This window comes from Phycodurus eques, chromosome 12, assembly GCF_024500275.1.
Source record: "Phycodurus eques isolate BA_2022a chromosome 12, UOR_Pequ_1.1, whole genome shotgun sequence".
Taxonomy (NCBI): domain Eukaryota; kingdom Metazoa; phylum Chordata; class Actinopteri; order Syngnathiformes; family Syngnathidae; genus Phycodurus; species Phycodurus eques.
Window position 1 is genome coordinate 10,175,684 of NC_084536.1, and position 26,752 is coordinate 10,202,435.

Consider the following 26,752-nt stretch of genomic DNA (forward strand, 5'->3'; position numbering starts at 1 on the left):
TCAGCAATTTATCGTTCACCTTTGATTTGCTTTTTGTTGTTGCGTTTGTCACACTTAAATGTTTCCCATCATCAAATAAATGTAAATATTAGTCAAAGACAACACAAGTAAACACAAAATGCAGTTTTTATTATTTAAGGGAGGGGAAAAATCCTAACCTACTTGGCCCTGTGTGAAGAATGTTTAATTTTGAAGAAGAAAAAAAAGGCAAACTAAAGCTGTCCCACAAAACCATTTTTATTCAAAATACCACCCTTGTGGCTTTAAGAAATACTTTAAATAAGCAAGAAAGAGAATTGTTGTAGTCAGTCACGTTTTTTTAGAGCAAGTAAAAGATAAAAATATGGACTTGCTCAATTCTGTGGAAAGAAATAGGGAGTCATCTTGTAATTTTCAGTTTGAAAACGAACACATCATCAGATTGAATCTGCTGAGTCTGCAGTTTAGAAAAAAACAAGAGTGCTCACAACTTGGAGAGCTGTTGCCCCAAGTGGATTGACACGAATCATGGCTCCAACATGAGAGATGTCAGTGGAAACCAAGGTGTGAATTATAAAACTTCTTCAGCAAGGTCAAATAACAGTGTGTAAAATCTGGACCAAATACAAAAAAAATGAGAAGGTTGTAAAAGGAAAGCATCCTGGTACACCAAGGAAGACCTCAAAGCGTCAAGATAGAAAACTTAAAGCAATATGTCTTGAAAATAGAAAATGCACAACAATATAAATGAGGTAAATATGGGAGGAAACTGGGGTCAACGTCTGTGACCGAACTGCAAGAAACCGCCTAAAGGAAATGGGATTTAAATCCAGGAAAGCCAAACGAAAGCAATCCTTCACACCTAAACAGAAGGGAAAAAAACAAGGTTACAGTGGTGTAAAGAAAAGCATTAATGGACTGTGGGTGACTGGATGAATGTGATATTCAGAGATGAATCACAAATCTGAATTGGGCAAGGTGATGATGCTGGAACTTTTGTTTGGTGCCATTCCAATGAAATTTCTGTTAGCATATGTTCCCAATAACTACAAATTTGAGTTACGTCGTTACTGTAGGAACAAAACTCGAAGTGCAGCAATACAAAACACGTTAAGATGCTGTGGAATCAGTTGCTTTATTATAAATGTAACAATTATCAGTCGCTTTCACGATTCTTTTAAAAAAGAGACACTAAGCATTTTTTTCACTATTTGAAGCAGTGCGTTATCTTTGTCTTGCTAAAATTTGCCTAATTTGAGAGGGCGGCCCTGTCTCATGTTAGTGTGCAAGTTATTTCGGCCCTATATACTGAAGATGAGTTGGGGTGGAGCAAAGACAACATGGATTGCATTTCCACTCATGGAGGTAGCACTTCATCACCAAGCTGCTGAATTATAATGCTCGGAAACGGTCAGATAAAACCTTTACTTGGCTTTTCCAACAATTTGTATACAAGCAATTATAAAGTGTTTTTCATGATGTAGTGTGTAGATTCGTCTGCAACTTCACCAAACAAACAATCAGCTAACTGAAGACTTAAAAATGACTCATGTGAGAAAGGTTGTTCGCTTCAATGTGTCAGCCCTGTGATTAAAAGGTCATCAGTCCAGGGTATATCCCACTTCACCCACTTGTGAGCCTGCAAAGGCTAAATGGCATAAAAATCGATGAATAGGGGAATTTAAAAACAGTTACAAACCCACTAAGGCAAAAATATCATCTATGTCATCTGTACTGCTACGGTTAAACATCAAGGCAGTTGTCCTGCCTATTGTTCTGCTTATCCAATCATCTGTCTGGACTGCAAGCGACACACGCTTCTTTGATTTGAGTCCATTTGTCGCATTATTTCTCATTTTGGATGATCTAAACTGCCTCCTGAGTGACCACAGACGGGTTCTCAGGCAACCACGTCTCCGGCACGCAGCGAATGGGCGGCGGGTCTTCAGAACTGGGCCTTGAACACGGAAAAAAGCCTGGCGAACTTCTTGTTTGAACGCCTGCAACTTCTTCTGCACACTGCAAATGAAGATGGATCACACTTAACTTCATGTGTTGTCCAACAATATGGTGATGTAAAGGGTTGGGCGAGCACCGATACCAGCCTTATTTCAATGTATCAGTTACTCGTGAAGGCTGCCGATACCAGCCACCGCTACTTAAGGAACCCTCTTGTGGCCGTTCTACGATCAGGAAGGGACATGCATGGCTGATAGAACACTCTTCTGTGTGAATTGCATCCCTCTCACTCCTCTCATATGCTCAATAAGACTAAATGTCTGAAAGTATATATATTTCATAGGGGTTATATTAATGCGTCAAGTGCATTATTAGTGTGTTGCGACCAAAATGTATACATTTATTTGATTAACTCAATGTCAGAGGTGAGGATAAGCGGCTCAGAAAATGGATGGATGTGTTAATTGAAATTTTATGTATCAAATGTACTAGTAGTACTGGTACTCTGTATCGGTCTCAATAAGTGCTTAAGAGTGAATACTCGTACTGGTGTCGGTCTGAAAATAAGTGGCATCGAATACAACATTCATAGTGCTGTATATATTCTTGTCCTTACTTGTAACCTGCAGCCTCTGCTCCTCTCATCCGCCAGCACTTTAATCTCAGGAAGGTTAAAAGTCGTTTAGTTTTATTCAGTTTCTGGGATTTGCACCACAAGATCATTTCTTCTAGATTGGAGGCCGTGTCTTTGAACGTGGCGGCTTGCCTCATGAGTCTCTGAAACATCCGCTTCCTCTCAGCATGGTGTTGTTTCTCTGGGAGGATTGTATTCTGGAGTACCAGAATGATATATTGATTAGATAAGCAGCAGCAGCACATGCATAACAGAAAACACTGAATGTTGTCCAGTTACATACCTTTGCATCAGTGCTGGAAATGCTTTGACTAGACTTTACGCTAGTATCCAACACCAACCCTGCAATGACAGATTAAAAAATAAATTTAAAATTGTTTTCCCATTCACTCCAGCACATTCAAAGCGCAAGACAGGAGATCATGTTTTTGGTACTGGCCCTGTCACTAAAAAGAAGTTATTCCACACTCACTGTCATGGACAGCAGCCATTTTGGCATAGATCTGGTTTACTCATTTAGGATTTTTGTTTGAATTTTAAATAAAATACAAATTACCATCCACAAAAGCTGACACATATTACCGTCATCTACAGGACTCGGGTGAGCATTGGTGTAAGTAAGCCCTCTTAGAATTGCTGTTTATTAAATCGTTTGCTAGTCAAAATATATATATATATTAGCACACCCAAAACCTACTCCACGGCCTGGGAGGCGGGCTTTGTGGCCAGTGTGTGTATATGTATGTATGTACGCGTGTGTGTGTGTGTGTGGGGGGGGGGGGGGGGGGGGGTGGTGGTCATGGTTTGCAGTCCAACTATATTGCAGGTTTTGATTTACCGGTATTTTTCATACTGTTTGTACAATATTTTTCATGTTATCCATTGCTCTTGCTCTCTCTCAATATATTATGTGTTTAAATGTGCTTATATTGTTTTAGGTGTTTATAGGCCTTTTTACAATAATTGTTGCGGAGGTGGACTGGAATTTAACAACCCCACCTCTTTGCACAACAACACCCAGGTCTTGTTGAACCTTCCTCAGCTGTCCCCGGTGATTTGCTTTGACACGAGCCTTCCGTCTCTCCTTGTTTGCCTTGTGTCCCGTGACGTGGAGATCAGATTTGGGTTTCACAACGAGTAAAGCTGCATCAGAAGGACCTAGGAAGTCAGCCATATTTGCGGGCAGGTTGAAGTCTGTGAGGAAGGGCATGGGCCGAGCGAGGGCTACTTCCGCCCGGAGCTCCAAGAGCTGCTGGTACAGAACAGACAAGCTGGCCAGGATCCCTCTGAAAATAACCCTAATGGAGCGCAAACAGCCATGGACAATTGCTGTTCAATTTAATAAAGACGCCAAGCATTGCAAAATATGAAATGCCTTTATCTATAAATTGTTGAGGTGACTCACCAGAGGCGACTGAGCATGCTGGTTATCACCAAATTCAGGATGATGAACTCATATTTCATGTGCTGCTTGGATAAGCTGAGGCAAACGTTTAAGGCAGTGATGCTCAAAGTGTGGTATGCTGGCTCCCTCTAGTGGTATGCGCATGAATCACTGCCCAAGTACAGTTCACTTTATCCATCCATCCATTTTCTTTACCGCTTATCCTCACTCGGGTCGCAGACTACTGGAGTCTATCCCAGCTATCTTCAGTTGCATTTAAATTTTAAGAGCAATTTGCATTTAGTTTCTAAGCTTTGATTTAGGTACAATTCCTACTTTACGTACAATGCATAATTAAACTAATCCTCTGGTAGTTTTTTCCAAAATTTTCACATTTTGATTATAACATTTTAACTTTATTCCTCTAAAATTGCATACTGTCTTTTGCATGATGTCTTTTTCTTGTAATGTAACTTTGGGAATTAGGGCTGCCACAAGCAATTATTTTGTTCGTCAACTTGTCATTATTACTTGTCGATTATTTTTGTGATTAGTCGACTAATGTAAATTGCAGCTTATTGCACAAGCAAGCAGCTGCTCTTTTACAAGCATTATTACCTTCCAGGTTGAATTGTTTAAGGTATGTGAAAATATAATAGTTCATTTAACTTTTAATAAACTTTGCAGCTTGTACCAGCATTCCTGACAAGTTTATTTATGATTCTCAACGTTATCATTAATAGTCGACTAATCTTGGTAACCCTATTAGGAATACAAACCCTTGTCTCATTTTTGATAACCATTTACATTTTGTAAAACGTTTGAGAACCACTGGTTTAAGGGAAGTCAGTGACACAATAGATCAATAGATCATGAAAACTGAAATAAGTCTTAATTCTAGAGGCGCATCTGGAAAGGATACACAAAAGCTCTGCTACAGCGTTTCATTGTGCAGCTCATCAGTTGCGCAGCTCCCAGCACTTTGAGACATTGCCACTCCAGCCTGGGTTGGCTGGGAAGATCGGCTTCACCGGCCTTCATGCTCAGCTGCCTGAAAGGAAACAAGTACAGTGGGGCCTTGAGATACTGTACGGGTTTAATTTGTTCATTGCTCACGCTCTTAACGCAAATCCTCTTTCCCCATTGAAATGATTGGAAATGCCATTAATCCGTTCCAGCTCCTCAGAAAACACCAACAAAAAAAACAATAACATAAAAATAGCACTTTACAGTATTTTACTCACACACATACATTAATAACATAACGACGTAGAACGTAAAGAAATAAATAGTTTGTGCCGAGAAATTGTGCAACGGTGAGTGCACCTTGGCTACCAGGAAGTAGTATAATACAGACATACAGAGTTGCATGGACAGTCATAACTGCTCAGTAAGCTACAGCAACATTAGTCGTTTCTCACAGATAATAAAAAAAAAACGCGTGCGAGCATTGTTAAATTGTGTGTCCACATGTGATGCTGCGCTGTTTGTGTTCAAATATCTGTTGCTTAAAGGGTTATAACAACCTGACATCGACGCTAGTTTTGTTGGCCCGCCTTTGGGCAAAATTATTGCATTGCGCGTTGGCATTAAGCTAGCGGACCTTCGGGGGAAAAAAAAAATTGTGATATCAAATTTAGGCCATATCGCCCAGCACTATTTTCACATTAAATGTCTTATCTTTGTAGTGTAATTATTTGAAGAGCTTGAAAAATAAATTTTTTATTTACATTTTACACAATGTCGCAACTTTATTGGAATTGTGGTTTGTACAATTTGTATCTATAAAATATCCAACTTTTTACTTTGAAGAAATAAAAACATATCATCATACTCGTAATATGATCACTTTTATCTAGAAACAAATAACTATCTGAAAAATATACAACTTTTTGTCAACAAATATACTCTTAATATCATGACTTTAATCTTGAAAATATCCAACTTTTTAAGTTGAAAATATACATCTCCCCCCCTAAAACATACACAACATTCCTTTAGTAGTACAACTTTGATCCAAAAAGACTTCCGACTGTTTATGTAGAAAATACACAACTTATTCTTATAATACTACTACTTTGATCTCGAAGGATTTCTGAGATTTTATGTAGAAAATATCCAACTATTTGTCCAAGAATGTAACTTTATTCTCAAAATCTTGAAAATATTTTATTTTCGTCTCAAAAATATCCAACTTTCCTTCTCAAATAAAATCCACATCTTCATTCGCGTACTATTAATAATTTAGAAGACTTTCGGCTTTTCCATGCCTGAAAAAAAAACTGTAAAATGTATTTTTATATATATATATATATATATATATATATGTGTGTGTGTGTGTGTTGAAAAATATGACTTTTTACTTCTAATATTATGACTTATCAGGAAAAATTTTAAATTGTTTCTCAAAAAAATATCCTACTTTTTCTTTGAAAATATACAACTTCATTTTTTATTTCTTCAGTGTGGCCCTAATCCCCTATAGTGTCTCATGTTGTTCAGCACAAGTGTCAAGAACGAGTCAACCGTTGTGCCTACCTTTGGATCCTATTGGGACACAAATCGCTCAAACTCTGCAGAGCGGAGTCCAACTTCATCTCCTTCAGTCTGTTAACGCACTGTTCAACCTGGATGACATGAATCAGGCACAAGAAAATGCACATTACACGTCCTTATTAAGGCTTACTGTTCAACACACCCACCATCACACACGTTGTACTGTACTTTTATTAGGCGCAACCCTAGTGAGGCTAAGCGGTGCGGATGGACGGATGGATGCATTTGCTGCTGACTGAAGTGGTCCAGTGATGATGATGATTAACATTTTAAACACACAGAATACGTTCAAAAATATTGTACACTTTATGTTAGAAAATTACTTGGTCAAACATTGTTTTGTAATACATAGTCATTCCCAAGAGCCAAAAAAGACGCACAAAATGCAACGCAGCACATACTGTATGTGGTAAAGCTACAGCTGCCTGTAATTATGCACATGGCCAGCAGGTGGTTTCATGTGCAATGAAGCATCAAGAAATGAACCACGACTCCAACCAATGGCTGAAGTGTTACGATGCTTCATGAAGCTTCATCTCGCCATCACTACTTACAACCTTACCTGCTTTAGGACTCGAAAGGTTTTGTTGCCTCTTGCGCTATTGTTGAGATTGTAGAGCAAATCGTATAGAACTCGAACTTCCGTCTGAAGAAACCTACTTCGAAGTACCTTGAGGACGTTGTCGTTCTCCGCCAGGAGGTTTTTCACAGTGGTGTCTGCATTAAAAAAAAAAAACATATTTTTCTTATTCTTATTATTATCTCGACACTCACTAGTTTGTCCACACGCACGCTCAAAGTAGCCTGAGTGTCGCGCACGTGTGATACAGCAAACACCCACACACACGGTTCTTAAATTGAGCTTGGACAGGCAACGTACGCAAATGACATAATCCGAACATGTCTAACCTGTTTTCGAAGTAAAATGTACGCAGACTTTGGAAAAAGCACCGGGAATGGTAATATTGATCCTGTTCCACGGATAGCGTGCCATTTTGTGTCGAGAAAACACGGAAGTCTGTCAGCCAATAGTAAACGTGCAAACGGCGACGTCACATAAAGCCGTGGAAGGAATCAAGACTGCGAATAAATGCGCAATTCATACGTTAGATAAACATATTGCAGTGTTTTCACTTATTATTAATATGTTCGCAATAGGTCACATACAATTGTAATAAACTATGGAATTTTTATTGGGTTCGGTATTGATATGCATATTTTATTCTTTTTTGATTGTGCTAATTGCACATTCATTTTGTATATGAGTAATCTTTATTTGGGTCACAGGAGAGCTGGAGCCTATCCTACTCTTTTTTGGGGGGGGCGGGGGGGGTGTACAACCTGGACTGGTCGCCAGCCAATCGCAAGGCAAGTATAGGAAAGAAAACACCCACTCACAATCATTTATTTTATTTTAATAACTTAATGATATCATAGAGTTCATATATACATAAAGGATATTTGAATAATCAATTAAAATGTATACAATATGTGAGTGTATCAGGCATTAAATACATGCATACTGTATGTTTAGAGCAGGGGCGGTCAAACTTTTTCGTCTGAGGGACGCATACAGAAAGCTCGAAGGATGCAAGGACCACTTAGAAATGTTTCATATTTAAGTTATTAAACACACTAAAACATAGTCCACCAAGCGATTATATATTGTTTATAAATTGTTGTTATTTAAAAAACACAGCAACATTCCAGCTTTCTGTTAAAAGTAATCAGGGAAATTTTGGAGTGGCCCACAGCCAGTAACCCGCTAGAATAGATCTGCCCTACATTCTGCACATTTTTATTACTCACACTGTAAATATTTTGCACATTGGGCACATTCACGCCTCATTCAGGGTCCCCTGAAGTTGGGAATAGTTGGCCGGGTACTGGCACACCTGTGCTGGTCTCCGGTCTGGTCGCCCCCCTTCTCTGCCCTGCCGGTCTTCCAGTTTAAATGCATCATACACCCATCCACCCCAGTGGGTGGAGGGCAGTGTCGGACTGGGGAGGACACTCGGCCAGGTGTTCTGGCACTCTGGCCTGCCCTCTGGCCCACCGACACCCCGCCACACATGATCACAGTCCAGGGATAATGGTTGCCGGTCGGGGATCTGGTAACCATAGCAATAGGTTTCACATTTCTCTTGGCTTGACTCCTGGGGCCTGTGCCGCATCCCCAGCCCCTCACCCGCTTAGTTGTTGTTCAGCAGGGAGATGGGTGATAAGAGAAAAGATAAGAGATTGTCAATGTATGAGAAGTTGGGAATATCGCCAGTTCCTTCAAATGGCCATTAAAGAGTGGGTAACAGTCAAAGAATGCAAAATAAAACATGAAGACTCAAGAACCTGAGAATGAATGGACTTTCAAAAAAAAAAAGAAAAACATGTACTGTATGATACATTTATGGCATCATAGCAATGAGGTTCTTAGAATGGAATAGAGTCTTTAAAAAAGCAATATCGGGAACACGAAGAGAGTCACACAAAACAAGGGGGTTGGTGGTGTTTATCCAAGGCACTGCATCAGTATGAAGGGCGTCACGCTATACGCAATTGAGCATTATGTTGTCTCGCAAGGCACATCCAGACAAACTACTCACACTCACATTCACACCCATGGACAATTTACCATCTTACCCACAAGCTCTAATAGACGTCCTAAAGACATTAATTAATATCTCACAGTGTGACAAAAAGACAAACACTCTGTCGAGGGATAAACTGGCATAATCTTTATTAATCATTGAAACTTTTTTTTAAACACATTTTTTTTTTATATATATAAATACAATAAATGGTGTATACATTATAGGTAATATCACAGACCTCATTACTGTACAAACATGGCAAGATACATATTGATCGTGCGTGCGTGTGTGTGTGTGTGCAATGCATTTCAAACTACTTATAGAGACTACATTGGATTAAGTCCATGCAAAGCATCGAAAGAGTGAAGAGTGTCACTGCTGTTAGAATTGAACAATCATGTAACGTCAACGATTTGGTATGATAATTCATCAGTACAACTACAGTGAAAGATGTGAACTGTAATGATTGAGATCTGTGTTCATCTTCTAGTAAACTCACTTCAGCCTTCACACGAGGCAGCAAAAAGCGAACAAATTCATTAATGTGCTTTAAATTGAAATTCAGCTCATGAGATTGAGTTCAAAGCTTCACAAAGATACTTCAGGAATGAAAGAGCATCATGGCAGCATTAGAAGGTACAGTAAGTGAATTCAGGAGTGTGAAGTGGGTACAAAAGGACTTGAAAATGACAGTGCAAAGAAGAGAGGTAGAAAGGTCTACGCAAAGTCTAGACTCAAACCATAAGAGGTATACAAACAACTTTAATGAACCCTGATGATTCTATATGCTTGGTCTGTGCCTCACAATATGCAACAATGTGCTTAAAAATATGCTTTCTAATGATTGTTACTAATACTTCAGAGAGAGGGAGGAATGGACATTATACAAATCATTGTGCTTTTGGTGAGCTGACAACACATGAGTTGGTTCATTTATTGTATTCCTGTCATTGGCACAGGAGACCACACCACAGTATTTTTTATACTTTACCCATATGGCAATGTAATTTGTCAAAACTGACGTGCAAGGTAGACCCTGTCAGAGAAAAAGTATAACGCTGTAACTCAGTAACTTGTACTATAGAATAGGTCCTCGATTTATCAAAGATTTCCATTCCATTGAGATTTTTTATTATCCAATTACACTTAATCAGTCCAAAAAATATTATTTATTTAATACAAATAGTGCATCTTGGTTCATTTATTCATGGAAATGATGTATAGTGACAGGCAGAACAATTTAATTCTCTTACACTAGATTTCAAAAGTTCCAAAATTCACCTGTGTATACACCTTTTGCCATAAATACAACAGAATAATAGATTTGTGTTCAACTAAACGGGCCCACATTTCATACGAAATAAATTTGTGAGTAAATTGAGACAAGATTCTCATTATTTCACTTGATACACCTTCTGTGACATTTAAGTTGGTGGTATGCCGTGAGATTTTCCTCATGTAAAATATGTGCCTTAGCTCCATAAAGGTTGGGAAACACTGCACTAACCTTCATTAATGCAGTTGTAAAGTCATAATTCCAGTAAATTGTTGTACAAAAAACTCTTCTAGGCCATGAATATACAAAAAATAAAAATAAAAATTCAAAAGTACGGTGGCAACTGAGCGTGTTCATAACCCTCTAAATGTCGTAAACCGAGAACTCCCTGTACATTGTATACCTGTACAGATTAAAATTGTTGCCATGTGGTTTCTAACCAGAAGGGAGCTCACAAGTATTGAAGATCCACATGGCTACAAAGCCCACTTCCAATACTGCAAATACATGGGTCATCATTTGTGAACTCTGGGTATCTGTCTTCACATGTCACATCATCTATGAACAATGCATATCCTCCATGAGGATGTCTATTACACAAAACGGACACTATCCACATTGTCAGAATATTCAGTACAAAGTATTTACATGTACAGCATCTCTGAGGTCATACCCAGACGTTTCCAAAGATCAGTAAATACAAACTGATAGTAATCAGCATGTTTGTAAAACAACAACCTTGTCAGACAGCGGTACCAGCTTGATCTCCACTCAACCAGCAGCGCACGCGCACACACACACTGGAATGGAACTGTACTTCACAGGGCGGTTTCACAAGGGGGCGCAAATTCCCCATACAAACGCTAATGATTGACATGTGGTTCCATTACCTTCACAATAGAAACGCATTTCTTGGAGCATTTTCTTAAAATTGGTTTGGGTTGTGTTGCTGCCCCCCAGCAATGCTGCCCTGTGAGGCCGCACATAATGCACATGCCAGAAACCGCCACTGTTGTTGGATGACAACAGCCTACAGTGCAAAATCTGAATTTTATTTCATCACTAATATGTAAAAATATTTACAGAATATATGCACTATAAAGTAAACATGTTAACATTTTCAAATGAAGCTTCTTAATCCAAATTTTTGCTGTTTACCTGCATATCTATTTGTGACTTTTTCGACTAACGGAACCAAATGTAAGTTTAACTTATTGACAGATTGTGTGGTGGGTGTTTACATTCTGTTCATTGCGACATGAAAACATGCACTACAAATGTCTCACGTGCTGGTGAGCAAATACATATTATGTGTACTGTATTTGCAAATTTGTACCTTTTCCACTTGGTGCTTCATCTTTGTAAACCGTAGTGAGCCACAAAGGTCGAGGCGATGCAACTGGAATCAGCCTTGACTCGACCATGACCTGGATGACTGAGACTCTACGTAGACACTCAGCCATTGTGCAGTCTCTTCTAAAGCCAGGTACACACATAATGGGGCCGATTTCCAGCATTTTCCCTCCCTTACGATCAAAGTGAGCAAAGGCCCTTGTATTGGATGTCTCTGAAAGATTATCCTGAGCAATAGATTTTTCTGTGGTCTGGGGTGACTTTAGAGTGATTTCCCTCCTCCAATTAAGTTCAGCACATTCATCTGTTGCAGCTAGCAGCTCTGCCTCCTCAAGCCAAAACCTAGTTGATATCATGCTCTAAATATCATTGTTGAGTAGTAAAGTCGGCCAGTCTGTACAGCCCGTAGTAAGAACACACTTTCTGGGGTCTCTCACATTTTGAAAATCGATGAATATGTTAAAAATCGGTATGTGTCTACCCCACTTTAGGTTACAATAGTCAACATTCATGAATGACTGTTCAAACATGACACAAACAACAATAAACATATAAAAACAAGATTTAGGTATTTCGAGCCCATGATGCCAAGATTATGGCACATGGGTCACTTCAGAGTTCAGTGCCTTCACATAGAAAATCAAAACCTGAGAGAATGTTACAAACAAAACAGCATGAATACTATATAGAACTAGTTATATAGACACATGTACCCCGACCCTTTGCAGCTACAGCTAGTGTAGTCCAACTCCTGATTGAAAAAAAAATATTTGATTAGAATGTTTGCCTCGATACGTTTCTCTATATAGCTGAAAAACCCTTTTACAAACTTTGGTTTTATGATACTTCTTTTAATCACTTTTCACTTACCCCGTTAAAAGGGGACAGTTAATGTTTTTGTTGAAAAAAAAATACATTGACCCATCCATTGCAAACAAATTGAAATATGGCAAATTATTAAATAAATAAATAAATAAATACATGAGAGTCACTGATATCAAAGTGTGAATACCTTAAAGGAGGCGCTCATTTCTTCTGGCTACTGAACCACAACTGCGCAAATATGATGTTTGCTTTTTTTTTTTTTTTTTTTTGATACATCACATAGCACACATCACATTGACTCATAACTTATACACTTTGTCTGAACCGCTTGTGTATGATTAAAAAAAAGACGTCTATCAAGGTCTTATGTGTGCCTCCTGATTTGATGGTTTGATGACACAGCCTGTTGAACTCATTCAGTTTCCATCCCTCCATCTTCTTATTTAACCAGTCTTCATGAAATGTGGGGAGGCTTAACAATAGAAAAAGTTATCTTAATGAGCGTGTCTGTCTGATGTATGGGAAGGGAAACATGAGAATGCATGAATGCAGAATATAGACTCTATGAGGCCCGCGACCCGAGTGAGGATAAGCGGTAAAGAAAATGGATGGATGGATGAGGGTATGCTTATTACAGTGATGTACGTAGCGCCCAAAATTCAAATGTCCAATCACTACTTTTAGCACATAAGGAGCGAGTTGATAGCAGGGGGACAAACAGTCAGTTTGAGAACCTCACTCAAAGCGTTCGTAGTTTCTTGTTTGCCTCACACGGGGCACCATATCCATTAAAAGCCTGTAGAGACACAAAGAGTGTAAAAGTGCTATATTTCTGTATATCACAACACCGTGCTTGGTTCTGTTTATTAGGTCAAACAAAGACAGACATCAAACGACTGTTAGTTTATTCCTTACTTGACCCCGTATGCCAAAATGATGAGTCCAATGAGAAATCCAATCAAGCCATCCAAGAACCAGACATCAGGGTGGTCCTTGAACACTTGGGCACTGATAAGAATGGTAAATCCCAGGAAACCACCAACCAGAGAGTTAAAGCCTGACAAAAAAAAGAATAGTCTATATTTATCTTCTATCTGTTTTGGAGGAGGAACTTTTATTGCTTCAACCATGTTTCATTTCTATAATTTCCAATTTGAATGTTTAACTTTTAATCATCTTTCAAATTAATTCTAAAGTTTTGTGCTGAATGTTTTGTTTTGTTTTGCCATTATAAAGCACTTTGAATTTGCCTAGTGTATGAAATGTGATATACAAATAAACTTGCCTTGCCTTCGGAATCAACCAATCCCATTCAAACTCATGTAAAATGGGAGTCAGCACATGCCAGCCACCATTCAAAGTGCCTCTGATTAACTTTAAATAAAGTTAAACTGTTCTAGTATGCTTCTTCTCTAATTTGCTTTCTGGCAGAGGCCTGAAGGAAATAGGAAATGGATGGATGCTTGGATACATAACAGAAATTAATGGGCTTTACACGATCAGGATTTTTGGGGCTGATCACCGATCAGTGAGTTTAAAAAAAAAAGACAACTGATCACCGATCCGATCACAAGATGGAGCAATGTGTCTATTTAAATTACTTGTACAGTATGTACTTGTGTACTGTATACTGAGTATCTTCAAAAATATTCTCTAGTCAGGTCGTGTATTCTAATCAGTCAGGTCAAACCAACATTACAACATGACAGAAATAACGGGTGCTAACCTACTGTAATTAATTTACTTTCTTGTAATTAAATTACTTCACACACATCGAAACTTTAGAGCATGATTCAACAGAATGCCGGCATCTTTGCGTCCAACCGTTAGTGCTAGGACTAGCTTGCTAGGCTACATAACGTTTTGTTGCCTGCTTGCGAGCCGTATCGTATTAAAAGTATGTGAACATACCTCAAGCAATCCTTGAACGAACGTCTTCTTCCGAGCACCGGTGACCACCACCAGCACACGTTTTTCCCCATTTTTGTCTTTGACCAACACAATACACGGCGCGATCCATTGTTGTTGTCGTGGCCGTGATAACGAGTGTATACGGTCGCGTTTGATTTGACAAAGCCCAGTGATCGTAAATGACATCAAGACAAGGCTAAAAATAAACTGGCTTTTGGATTCAAATATACTGTATACAGGCAGCACGGTGGACGACTGCCTCACAGTTCTGAGGACCGGGATTCGCCTGTGTGGAGTTTGCATGTTCTCCCCGTGCCGTGCATCCCAAAAACACGCATGTTAGGTTAATTGAAGACTCTATATTGCCTTTAGGTGTGAATGTGAGTGCGAATGGTTGTTTGTTTATATGTGCCCTGCGATCGGCTGGCAACCAGTTCAGGGTGTGCCCCGCCTCCTACCCAATGATAGCTGGGATAGGCTCCAGCTCCCGCGACTCTTGTGGGGATAAGCGGCTCAGATAATGGATGGATGGATATACTGTATACGATGGCACTGCAGAGTAAATGTCTTTTGCATAGCTGATCAATACGTCATTTATTCCAATATTCCCATTGAACTGCATGTGACCTACCATCTGTGATGAGTGCGCGGCTCGTGAGCACTTTGCCCAGCATGAACTTGGCAACAGCCAGCACAGTGCACACAAATCCACTCACGATGGACACACTGAAGAGGAAGTCATCCTAAAGGACAAATGATGAAGACCTGATTATTTATTCAATATAGGAGATCACATTTTAGTACAGAGAAAAGATACATCTGCACAATTGAAAGAGATACAGTTTAAAATGTGTTTCAAAAACTCTGCCTCTACCTGCTTCCGATTGAGGTTCATTTGAGCAGATTCCCTTGTAGTTTTTCAAAGTACGAGCCCTGAAGTTTTCCCAAAATGTCTGCTTCAAACCAAAATGGTCGACTTACTTCTTAATTTCAGGCATGGGTCCTTGAGACTTTTTCGTGCTTCATATTATTTTCAAAATATCTACCCAATTTGTCCCAGATTATCGCTCTACTAGTCACTTTAAACTGCATACACTCCTTGAAGTCTCGGCGCCCTTTGCACAATGGTCATTGTACCACACTATTGCTATATTAGTCATTCAAACTGCTCTAAGTGCTAGAGGACTCTTTTTGTACAATTGTCAAAAAAATATATAATAATAATTGGACCAGCATTACCAGATATCTAGCAACCCTTTATTGCTCAGTGACTGTTTTTCTCAATGTCTTTATGTCTCAAAACTATTCTCTGTCAATTGACTGTCTGTTGTCGTACTAGAGCGGCTCCAACTACCGGAGACAAATTCCTTGTGTGTTTTTTGGACATACTTAGCAAAATTAAGATGATTCTGATTCTGATTTTGTGATAATCGGCGAAACTGATTGCGGGAGGTAATTTATTTTAACGTATACATTTTCACCATTCGAAACACCAGTATGTGCTTTACCATGTGAGTATGTCGAATGAGATGTGAATGAATGAATGAATGAATATAACGGCACCCAATGATGCACTTGGGCCACGGCATGAGTCGCTCATCCCCCACTAATTCAAGAACTTCAGCCCGTTTGTTCGCATCAGTGGTTATCTGGTGCAATTGTGAGGTGCAGCTAACTGCTAGCTATGCCTACACTCCCAAACATTTTTTTCCTTATGATAGTCTTAGGTGGTGGCCGCTCAATAGTTCCTCGTTGTCGGCGAGAGTGTCATGCAGGGAAGGAAAGAAGAGCAATAAAGGGAGAATTTTAAAAAAAAGTCCACCTTGACAGCCAACTTGTTGACTGGGGCTTCTGGTTGGCATGGTCGCTTTAGAGCGCTTAATTGTCGACCATGAGTGCGTGCATGTCACGTAGGGAAGAAAAAAATGACAGGTCTGATGTGACAGTCAACAAGTGGACCGGAGTTTTGCACTGGCGTGGCTCTTCTTGTAGACCTCTCATAGAAAATAAAACAATGACATTGTATGGAAATACAGCGTCTGTAATAGCTTGTGTGGGTGTTTGTGTGTGCGTGTGTGTGTGCGTGTGTTTGTGTGTGTCTGTTTAACCCCTTCCGTCTCTTTCTCACACAGTTGCCTCATGACGCAAACAATCTCTGCTTTCTGTGTTTAATCAGGCACTGCATGTAGACAGCTCACAATGAGAGCAGCAGTGACGTGAATTAGAATTCCCAATATTCTGCACTCCCTCATTACGATTTAGCTGCTTGATACTTCAACGAAACACAATTGTAATCACAAATGGCCTCAAGAATGCATGAAAACTGTGAGGAACACATCAAATTAGCAAAAGGTCAAAGTCACACGATGAAACAGTCCAGATGTTCAGGAGAAAGATGACTGCTCACAGAAAACATCACATGTCACATTAGACCCTGTTTCCGACATCTTCACATCTAATTATCTGATTGCGGGATGCTGAGTTGGGCAGCATGGTGAAGTAGTGCTTAGTACGTCAGTTGAGGTAGTTGAATTTCTCCCACATTGGAAAAACATGCAAGTGAGGTTAAGTGAAGACTAAATTGTCCATAGGTGTGAATAGTTGCTTGTCTAGGTATATGTGTCCTGCGATTGACTGGCGATCAGTCCAGAGCGTACCCCACTTCAGCTTAGGTACATCGAGCGATATGGGCGAACACGACTGAAGCGCAAAAAATACAGAGGGTGACTCTTTGCCTCACACCGAGCGATTCAGCGCCACGCTTCTATTGGCCCTTTGTAAAGGGTTTTGAGGCACCATATACAATAAGCTGTATGTTATTATTGTTTTGTGAACCAGAAAAATATGGCACGATTGTCAAGGAAAGCCACAATGACAGGAAACAGGAGACAACAAAGGAGAGAGTGTGTATATTTTGAGAGGCTATTGGCAATGATCGATGTCCCCACTCTCCACACTTTGCTTTCTAGTCACAGGTGCATATTGGCCAATGACAGGCTAGGTCTCACGCTTAAAAAACCGCAAATGCTTTTCTTTTTGACTTCTAGCTTTTTTCTGTTTGTTCAAAAATATGTGTGATGTCTTACCACTTCTGGGGGCATCCTGGAAACCAGATTATGAATTGCCTTTCCAAGAATGCACAGGGAGCAGAGCACAAACACAATTCCCAGCACCACACAAGCTCTGTAGAGAGACAAGACAGAAGAGCGAGACACCAGACTTGAGAAAATGTGATCCGAATACGGCTGGATTCCTAGCTTTGATAACACAGTCTTTGATTAGTTGTGGTGTCTTTTAAAATATTTTCCTGGAAATAGACATGACACATACTAGCTAATGATGGTGGAAGAGCAGCAATGGCCTTAGGATGTTCACCATGTGAACAAACAAGACTTGGTTTCAAATTGTTTGACTCCATGGATAGATCCCAACAATCTGGTTGAATAGGTCTGAAGATGATAGAATAAATTGTACGATTCCAAAAGTGTAATGCAGACCACACTTCATTTTACACTCACATGTATTCTCGGTGTGCTGAATGCACAGCGGCCGCATTGCTGTAGCGCCAGAGTACAATGATTGATGAGAGAACATCCAAGGTGGCATCAAACTACACGCACAAGGTACGAGTCAAGGAGAGAAAGAAGGGAAGGAGACAATAATTAGATGGTTAGACCCGCAGCTTTTAACAACACACTCTCACACTCATTCTGTGCTGTATAAAAGTCAGTTAACTATGCCCAGACTGAATGGAGCATGGAAGGGAAATTCCTTACAACCATTAGAGACAATTTAACACATTTATGACAACGTGAACCATGGTCTTTGGTCTTTCATGGTTCAATTTCACTAGAACAAATGAAGTTTATGTGTTAAAAGACATTGAGGACCAAAGCTAATCAATTATCTGTTCCCTCACTTAAGTAGACTTCAAACATCCTCTGGAATAATCTGGTTTCTTTAATCTGGTTCACCCGTGTCTATTCAACATTTTTAAGCAACTGTTGAACAAAAATATATACGAATACATTTTGGTGATCCTCCCCTTATTTTCAGAGTTAGGTGAGTTGATTGCACTTTCTATTTTGTATTTGAAGAAATACATAATGTAATAGAGGGCTGGCGTTGGTGTTTAATTGCCACACAGAAGCTGTTTTGTTCTTGGTTTTCATTTGCAAGACCCTGTAAAGTGAAATCTTGTTTCTACATGATCTAATCCCCTGTTCAGACAACGGGGCCAGTAAAAATTGAGTTCCAAGACTCATTGATAAATCACAGAGACCAAAGTTATAACTAATTGATCAATGCAAATGGAGGGAACAATGACGGAAGCTGGAAACTCACGGCAAATCCGAAGGCCGATGCGCTGTGCCTCATGAACGATACAGCTGTGGAAACAGACACAGACAGACAAACAGACAGCAGTTAGTGTTAGTGAATTGATTTCCAGACCATCCATCCATCCATTTTCTTCACCGCTTCTCCTCACTCGGGCGTGCTGGAGCCTATCCCAGCTATCTTCGGGGAGGAGGCAGGGTATATCCTGAACTGGTTGCCAGCCAATCACAGGGCACATATAAACAAACAACCATTCGCGCTCACATTCACACCAACAGGCAATTTAGAGTCGTCAATTAACCTACCATGCATGTTTTTGCGATGTGGGAGGAAACTGGAGTGCCTGGAGAAAACCCACGCAAGCACGGGGAGAACATGTAAACTCCACACAGGCGGGGCCGGGGATTGAACCCGGGTCCTCAGAACTGTGAGGCAAACGCTCTAACCAGTCGTGCACCGTGTCGCCGATTTCCAGACGTGTTGTGCAATTTTTTATACATTTGCAACCAATTCTATTTCAATCCCATCAATGTGCAGAGATGGCATGGCACACCATCAGTCTGATGTTATCTAAAAATAACCTGTCTCTGACTCCATTGATGTGGGCTTGTTTGAGCCTAATTGGATCCAACCAGAATCTTCAACGTGTGACTCGCTACATTCCAACAATGAGCATTCAGAGCCGAGATTCGCTGACCATAAACTGTTATGGGCTTAGTCTAATTTCTGGTTTTCACCAGGTTGAACGTGCTGGCACACCTCGTGGAATATACTGCCTGCCTGGATGTGCCTCAGCTGTTGTTGACTGAAATAGGAAAAATACTGTCATTCTTAATCATTAAAAAAAAAAGTAGGAGCAAAAACATGAAGCCACTGCAGAAATATTGCTTCACATCTGTTGTTAAGTTCATTCATTAATTTTCCGTACCGCTTATCCTCACTAGGGTCGCGGGCATGCTGGAGCCTATCCCAGCTATCTTCGGGCGAGAGGCGGGGTACACCCTGAACCGGTCGACAGCCAATCGCAGGGCACATATAAACAAACAACCATTCGCACTCACATTAACACCTATGGCCAATTTAGAGTCTTCAATTAACCTACCATGCATGTTTTTGGGATATGGGAGGAAACCGGAGTACCCGGAGAAACCCCACGCAGGCACGGGCGGAACATGCAAACTCCACAGAGGCGGGTCTGGGATTTGAACCCCGGTCCTCAGAACTTAGAGGCAGATGTGCTAACCAGTCTCCCACGCCGCCCACGTTTATATTAATAAGTATATATTTTTTTACACTTCTGTCTTCCTCTTCTCCTCAGTTATCACATTCCCCATCCCCCACCCTCCCAATGAGTATCCTCATTGTATTTCTCTCACTTTCCTGTTTTTCCACTGTCCACAGCTCAGTTATCCTCTCTCACACCCTTCTCCACTTCAACCATTCTTGTTAGCACTCGTGCTTCACGCCCGACCTGAAGCTCTCACAGGAGGCAGAGAAGAATCGATCTGCTAGCAGACGACAAAGGAGATCAAGATTTATTTTATGGCCATAGGAAGGAGTGTTCCATCTCCATATAATAATAATAATAATAATAATAATAATTATTATTATTATTATTGTTATTATTATCCTTTTTCAAATTATCTATCCCATTTGAAATGAATGGAAATGCCATGCTTCCCCCCAAACAAACAATGTTTTTTAATACGAAAAGTAGTACTATAATATTGTACTGTACTTTACAAAAACATTTAGTAATGACATAATGAGAATCTAAAGAATTCAACAGTTCATGCTACATTTTTGTTGCTTCAATTCAATAGAAATTGCGCTGCTCCTTCTGGTGTGTGCGTCTTGGCCACCTGCAGGCAGTGCAAACATGTACACGTGGAGGCATTCAAAACTCCTCAGCAGGCCACAGTAAAATTAGTCGTACAGAGTATAAAGAACATATGCCTGTGAGTATTGTTATATTGTCTGTGTACATGTGTTGCGTCTCTGTTTGTGATAAAAAAAAAAATTGTTTCTTAAAGGATTATAACACAGCACATGGTATTTGTTAGCCAGTCTATGGCATTTTGCATTGTTAGTTAGCAGTAAGCTGAATGGTCTCATCTTTTATTTATTTATTTATTCATTTTTAACCTGTCCTTATCAGCTGCATGGCCATGCAGAATGGTGGATCTGTATGCGTCCCCCTTTTTAATTTAGTTGTTATTTTTGTTAATTATTCTGATTTTTATTGAAAATGCTGAAAAGGGTTTTAGGGACAGACAGGGACAGAACGAACAAGGGAAATAGGGACGATACACATGGTCAACATTACATAGTCAACATTACAACAGACGAATCTTATTTGTGGACGCGGGGTACACCCAGTGAGGACATGCAACTACTAACCAATAGGACAAGATGAGAGGACAGAAAAGGACAGGGCAGGACAGGATGTGGGAAATGAGCAAGGCAGTGCTACTGATGAGTGGTGTGGCGGAATGCTTTTACGTATAGTGTCTAAACACCTGTGAGTTGATATCTTAATACAACCTGTGTTATTGTTAGTTGTCTCAGTATAAGCAATTCAAGCCTATATGTGTATGAAACTTATTAATGAATAAACACCATATCACATGCATGTTAGTCAACTAATGTACGAAGTTGCTGTGTCAGCACACTGAGGAAGGGCGGGCCCAGTCCCCTCCACCCGCATTGGGGAAATCAGCGAGGGGGACGGCACCCAATCCCAAGGACCCCCAGCCCAACCGAAGTGCCCTGACGTGCCCCCAAGGGAGCGGGCAAGGGGACCGGACCACCAACCCCCACGCCCAATTCCCCCCCCCCCCAGCGCACCCTTCTGCCAACAACACCCCCGCCACGCCCAGAAGGCATGGGGGTCCCAACCAACAACAGGGCCTAACGCATGAGCCAGCCTGAGAAGACAACAGCCCCCCAACAGTGAGCATGAGAAATGACGGGCGAGGGCACCAGCAGAGGGAAGAGGAAGGCAGGGAGGACCCAAAGGTTCTAATTTTTATTTTTTATTTATTATTATTTATTATTATTATATATATTTTATTTATTATTATCAGCTGGAATAGGCTCCAGCAGGCCCGTGACCCTGATTGAATGAATAAAAACGTGGTGCTGTCCAGCCGTCCTTCCATCTATCCAATAGGATGAGTCTACACACGTATGAAGAACAGAATAGAAGACATACTTTGTTTCCCTCACAAACCTTTCTTACGTGACATTTTAAAAAAAATTTCCCCCATAATTTAAAACAATTCTCAGGTGTCTTAGTAACAAATTACATAATAACCATGACTTCTTTATGTCAAAATACCCCAAGGATGTAGAATTATAAAGCAAAGCAAAGCAAATTTATCTATATAGCACATTTCATACACAAGTTAACTCAATGTGCTTTACATAATTAAAAGCAAAAAAAAACCCAAAAAAAAACGCTTATATTCAGGTGCAACGGCTCACCTCGCTTCGCTTGACTGCTGAATCAATAGCTGTTTTCGTTACCATAACGACCCCAGGCGGGGTTGCAATGATGCGAGTGGCCTCAACTTGCACAAGCGGAGCCCAGAGTGTGTAATAAAAAATACAGGTGCTTGTAAAGACAATAAAAGCATTTTCACTCGTGGAGGCAGCACTTCGAACACTACACTTCATACACTACACTTCATACACATACACAATTAATAGCGCTTATCAGTACATGTGGTGCATGCTGTGAACAGATTGGCAAACACTAATACAATGGGGCCTTGAGATATAAGTGCCTTGACTTCCAAATTTTTGCCTTTGCTTGGCCGATTTTTCTGCCTTGAGTTTTGGCCAAAATTTTGATGACTGCGTTTCAGAGGACCACCGCTAGATAGCGCCAACAAACTTCAAAACATCAGGCCACCATCAATTCACATTGGATTCCTTGCAGTGGCAGGACAATACCAGTTGGTGGTGGTAATGCGACATTAAACTGGTTTGCTAACCACAAATAGACCCCATAGAAGAACAAGGAAGGACAATACATTAGGTACAGTCGTGTTTTGTGCTTGCATTTTCCATGTTTGTCGATTATGTGGAGAGCAAATGCAATTACTATGTTTTTAACATTACAATACTGTTGAGTGCAATTTTTCACGTGAAAAAATAATCTATCTGCTGAAATTCCAAGAATTTTGTTTAAGTTAACCAAGGTCTCGAAACGATTAATCAATGATCAACATAATTTTCCATTCATTTGTTAATAGATTAGTTGTTAATTCATTGATTAATTTTTACACCTCTAAATCCGACAAAACTCAATGCAGCTCTGCTTACCCTCTGGCCTTGGCATTCACAGTACACGCCATAGACCGCTGTATAGCCATGAGTTGAACTCTGTGGACTGGAACTAGCTAATTGATATTTGTGGTAAGGAGGAGTGCGCTTTTGTTTGCTAAATTAATATTCTAAAGTAATTGGCAACACATTAACATTTCCTCAGGAACTGTTTTGCATAAAAATGAGGGGTAAAATCATTACACTAAGATTTAGGTTGATGCTAGCAGACACGCCAGTGGGACTACTTAGTCAGTCTAAAAATACTGCAGCATCACTTGCCCAATGATCCATACTTCCTGCCTCTTAACAGACACGCAACAAGACTGCAGCCCTTTGCCCGGCTGCAAAAGATCACGTTCAATAATTCAAGACCTACTGCTTGGCTCTGCACTGTGCTGCACCGCTGTGTCCGTACTTTAGGGCTCCCGCCTTCTCTTTAACCTCCCATCTTTGCTTTCTCACTCACTCGCTCCCTCTTGCATGACAATCTTTCCTCGGTCTTTCTTCTTAGAGAGGAAAAAAACAACACGGTCTCTCTAGTGAGTATTATACATTTCAACCTTAACCCCATATTGATCCCTTGAGCTTATTGCACTTTGCAACCATCTATTACAAGCCTGTGTTATTTGTCTCCAGTAGCACATCACTTTTACCATCTGCCCTCTATCTATCTATCTGATCATCTTCCATCCATCATCCATCCATCCAAATAATAAAGACATTATCTGAAGAAATGTTGGTTATTCATTGGGTCAAAGCAATAACACTGTTTCTTGTTACTTTAACTCATCAGCTCTTGTGGTTACAATAACTGACCACATTGTCAAACAATCTGATACAGACAGACTGTGGTCACATGAGGAATAGTCAGACACCACACACACTCTTCTCTTTATAAGAGCCACACACACACACACACACAAACACACGCATAAATCACTTCAGCTCTCACCAGTTGGGTGCTGTTTAATGACACCCAGATGCAACACACCATAGCTTGTTAAAAAGATACGTGACACCGGGCACCAACATTACAATATTTAGCAAATCCACACGGTTTGCTTTTCTGTGTTGTTACACTGACATACAGTAGCAGCAGCAGCGACGATGGGTGGTTCATTCATTACACGGGCCTTAGGTGGGGACTCACGGAATTAATCAAAATCTTAATACCATCACTAACACACCAGTTATACAAACCATCCATACTGTTAAAAATGTTTTTTAAAAAATGCAACATAACAGTATGCAACTGTTGCATGTACACAGTTCAGAGTCTAAATATATTTAATAGCGTGATCAAAAAACATTAATAACATACATCATACTCACCAGATATGCTGATTATTAAATGTATTAATTTGTGCAGCTCGCTTTAGATATGTTTTGCTCGTCCAACTCAGCTACATAATTTGAAATCTGATTGGTTAAAGAAACAGTCTCATTACTAATATACCGGTAGTTAAGTTATGTTGGCCAGCACTACCGATTCTCAAGGCCCTGGGCAGATTAGATTGACATGGCAACACAAACAGGCTGAAATATGATTGGACAAGAAAAATCTAACATCTACATACAGTACACATACAGAAAGCACTGCAGTCAAGAGTATTGCTACCGAATGAAGAACAGGGGCGTGCGGGGGGAGGGAGAGTGTTTAACATGTGCGCAGGTGTGTGTAAGCCTGTCTGTGGCATTTCATCAATAAAATCTAATGTAACCATGTTGAAAAAAAATAGCATCAAGTTAATATCTATTAAGGAATTTAAAAGGTTATATGCATTTGACTATAGAGAGAGTGCATGTGAGAGGGGAGGGGCTGTGTCGAGTCTCTCTGCATAGGGTTAGTTTCACCGGAATTAAAGGTGCCGTAACACAGCAAGAAAACAAGCCCCCACTGAATAGTTCCCCTGCTACCTGTCACTCATACACACAAACACAATTTTACAGCCATTCAAACTGTTAAAAACCTTTTTAACGTTATACCACGCATTTCCGAGCTACGATTGAATGCACCATACTGCGGCTCACACACGAGCAATCAGACCGATCAAATGTTCGACGAAAAAGCCATGTAAATTGAGTAACTCTTTTACATGTTAATGTAAACAATGTTTGACAAGTATGACAAGTTAATAGGTCATGTTGAGGTTAGGAGGGATATTGTGGATTGTGAAGTCGACCGGCAACCAGTCAACACCAGTCCAGACCTTCCAACTCAAAAGTTAGCCATTTTGATACACTATGTGTCATAAAGTTGAATCGGAGCCCTGATGCAAGGCTGATATTGTTACCTACAGTATATTAGCATGCTTGCTAGCTATTGTAATCTAATAAACAAAGCCACTCACTGGTTTGCACATATTTATGGAACATTGTTTGGAAAATGATTGATCCCAGCATCATATGTTGATCAGATTTTTGATATAAGGTTTTGGATTTCATACAGGGGAGACCGGGCACTCGTTGGGCATGACTGAGTTCGTGTTGGATTCCAAACATGTCAGAAAAATGGCAATAATGTCGATCACTTTTCCAAAAGCTGAAGCTGATTTTGGCTCATCCCCAATGGAAGAGTCCTTAAATGATTCAGGTCTTACCTGGAGGAAGGGAGATATTTTGTAACTAATGGAAGTGTTCAATCTCATTGAATGGCAATGACCTATGGGGTCCCTCAAAGGTCAATCTTGGACCCCCTCCTGTTCAGTCTGTATGCGACCCTTGGGTCAAATTCTTCAGAACTTTAATTTTGACTATCAAGAGCTATGCACATGACACACAGTTATATTTAGCAGTGTCTCCACTGTTCAATTGTCACTGTCAACAACAGATAAATAACTGGATGAGCCAAAGTTTTCTTCAATTAAACCACAACAAAACTGAGATAAATGTTTTCATGAATAGCCTGAAATGCTATGCTAATGCCTTTCAAACTCTTGTTCAATGTTGTTCTTTTTTAACTTTGAGCACCTGATGAAGAGAATAGACTGCTGCAAATAAATTAATACAAATTAATGGAATGAATATTCAAATTTAGGTTGTAATTGCAGGTAAGTGCTTCTGGGAGTGTTTAGGCTTGTCCTCATCCGGGTAAGCTGTGGCTGAGCTGGAGACAGTCCCAGTGCCTTTTGGTGGGAGACGGGTTCCACCCTGGACTGGTCGCCAGTCAATCATAACGCACATACTATAGAAACAACCATTCACACTCACATTCACATCTATAGACAATTTATAGTCTTTAAGGACCCTCAAATTGATATATTTGGAATGTGGGAGGAAGTCAGAGTTTAACTATTGGAGTGGTAAATGAAGGTATACTTTACATGCTATGTGTACTGTGTATTCACAATACACATGTAGTTGTTTGCCAGTCCACCATTCAGTAATAAATGAGTCATTACGAAGCTGACAGGCTACAAGGTGCAGGTGTGTCGCAACACAACCGCTAACAGTAGGAGCCACGGAGAAAATAGGCCAATCAATGAAGACAATGGAACTGTATCCCATCTGGCAGCAGCAGCTTGTAATGTTTCACTTGGAAAAACAACACCTCCAGTGACTGGAATAAAAAAAAAACACAATAAATCATGCATAGTGCAAGACTGCAATTAAAAATC

General features: G+C 40.1%; 2 protein-coding genes across 3 annotated transcripts in view; both read right to left on the bottom strand.

Annotated features, from left to right (window-relative positions):
- Positions 1-170: 170 nt before the first annotated feature.
- Positions 171-7,527, bottom strand: nepro (nucleolus and neural progenitor protein). 2 transcript variants are annotated; one of them, XM_061691797.1, is made up of 9 exons: positions 7,422-7,527; positions 7,075-7,229; positions 6,495-6,583; positions 4,879-5,007; positions 3,978-4,052; positions 3,572-3,870; positions 2,856-2,914; positions 2,555-2,769; positions 171-841 (listed from the first exon to the last, which is right to left on the bottom strand). In XM_061691797.1, the coding sequence occupies exons 1-9, from the start codon at positions 7,504-7,506 to the stop codon at positions 787-789; spliced, it is 1,161 nt and encodes a 386-aa protein (XP_061547781.1). In that variant the 5' UTR covers positions 7,507-7,527; the 3' UTR covers positions 171-786. The 2 variants fall into 2 exon arrangements, with proteins under 2 accessions (XP_061547781.1, XP_061547779.1); XM_061691795.1 differs by having other exon boundaries at positions 171-1,998.
- Positions 7,528-9,241: 1,714 nt separating this feature from the next.
- The window catches only part of LOC133410992 (transmembrane protein 163a-like), a 40,438-nt gene continuing 22,927 nt past the window's right edge, over positions 9,242-26,752 (bottom strand). The window contains exons 3-8 of the mRNA XM_061692759.1: positions 18,810-18,853; positions 17,984-18,075; positions 17,552-17,648; positions 15,097-15,208; positions 13,470-13,611; positions 9,242-13,350 (exon numbers count right to left, since the gene is read on the bottom strand). Of these exons, the coding sequence (XP_061548743.1) occupies positions 13,290-13,350; positions 13,470-13,611; positions 15,097-15,208; positions 17,552-17,648; positions 17,984-18,075; positions 18,810-18,853 (548 nt within the window). The 3' untranslated portion in view covers positions 9,242-13,289. The remainder of the gene's footprint in view (positions 13,351-13,469; positions 13,612-15,096; positions 15,209-17,551; positions 17,649-17,983; positions 18,076-18,809; positions 18,854-26,752) is intronic.

Coding starts and splice junctions, on each gene's coding strand:
- nepro (XM_061691795.1), bottom strand. CDS start 7,506: ATGGCACGCTATCCGTGGAACAGGATCAATATTACCATTCCCGGTGCT. Junction 5,008..6,494: donor TGTCCCAATAGGATCCAAAG/GTAGGCACAACG, acceptor GTTTCCTTTCAG/GCAGCTGAGCATGAAGGCCG. Junction 2,770..2,855: donor TTTCCAGCACTGATGCAAAG/GTATGTAACTGG, acceptor CTGGTACTCCAG/AATACAATCCTCCCAGAGAA.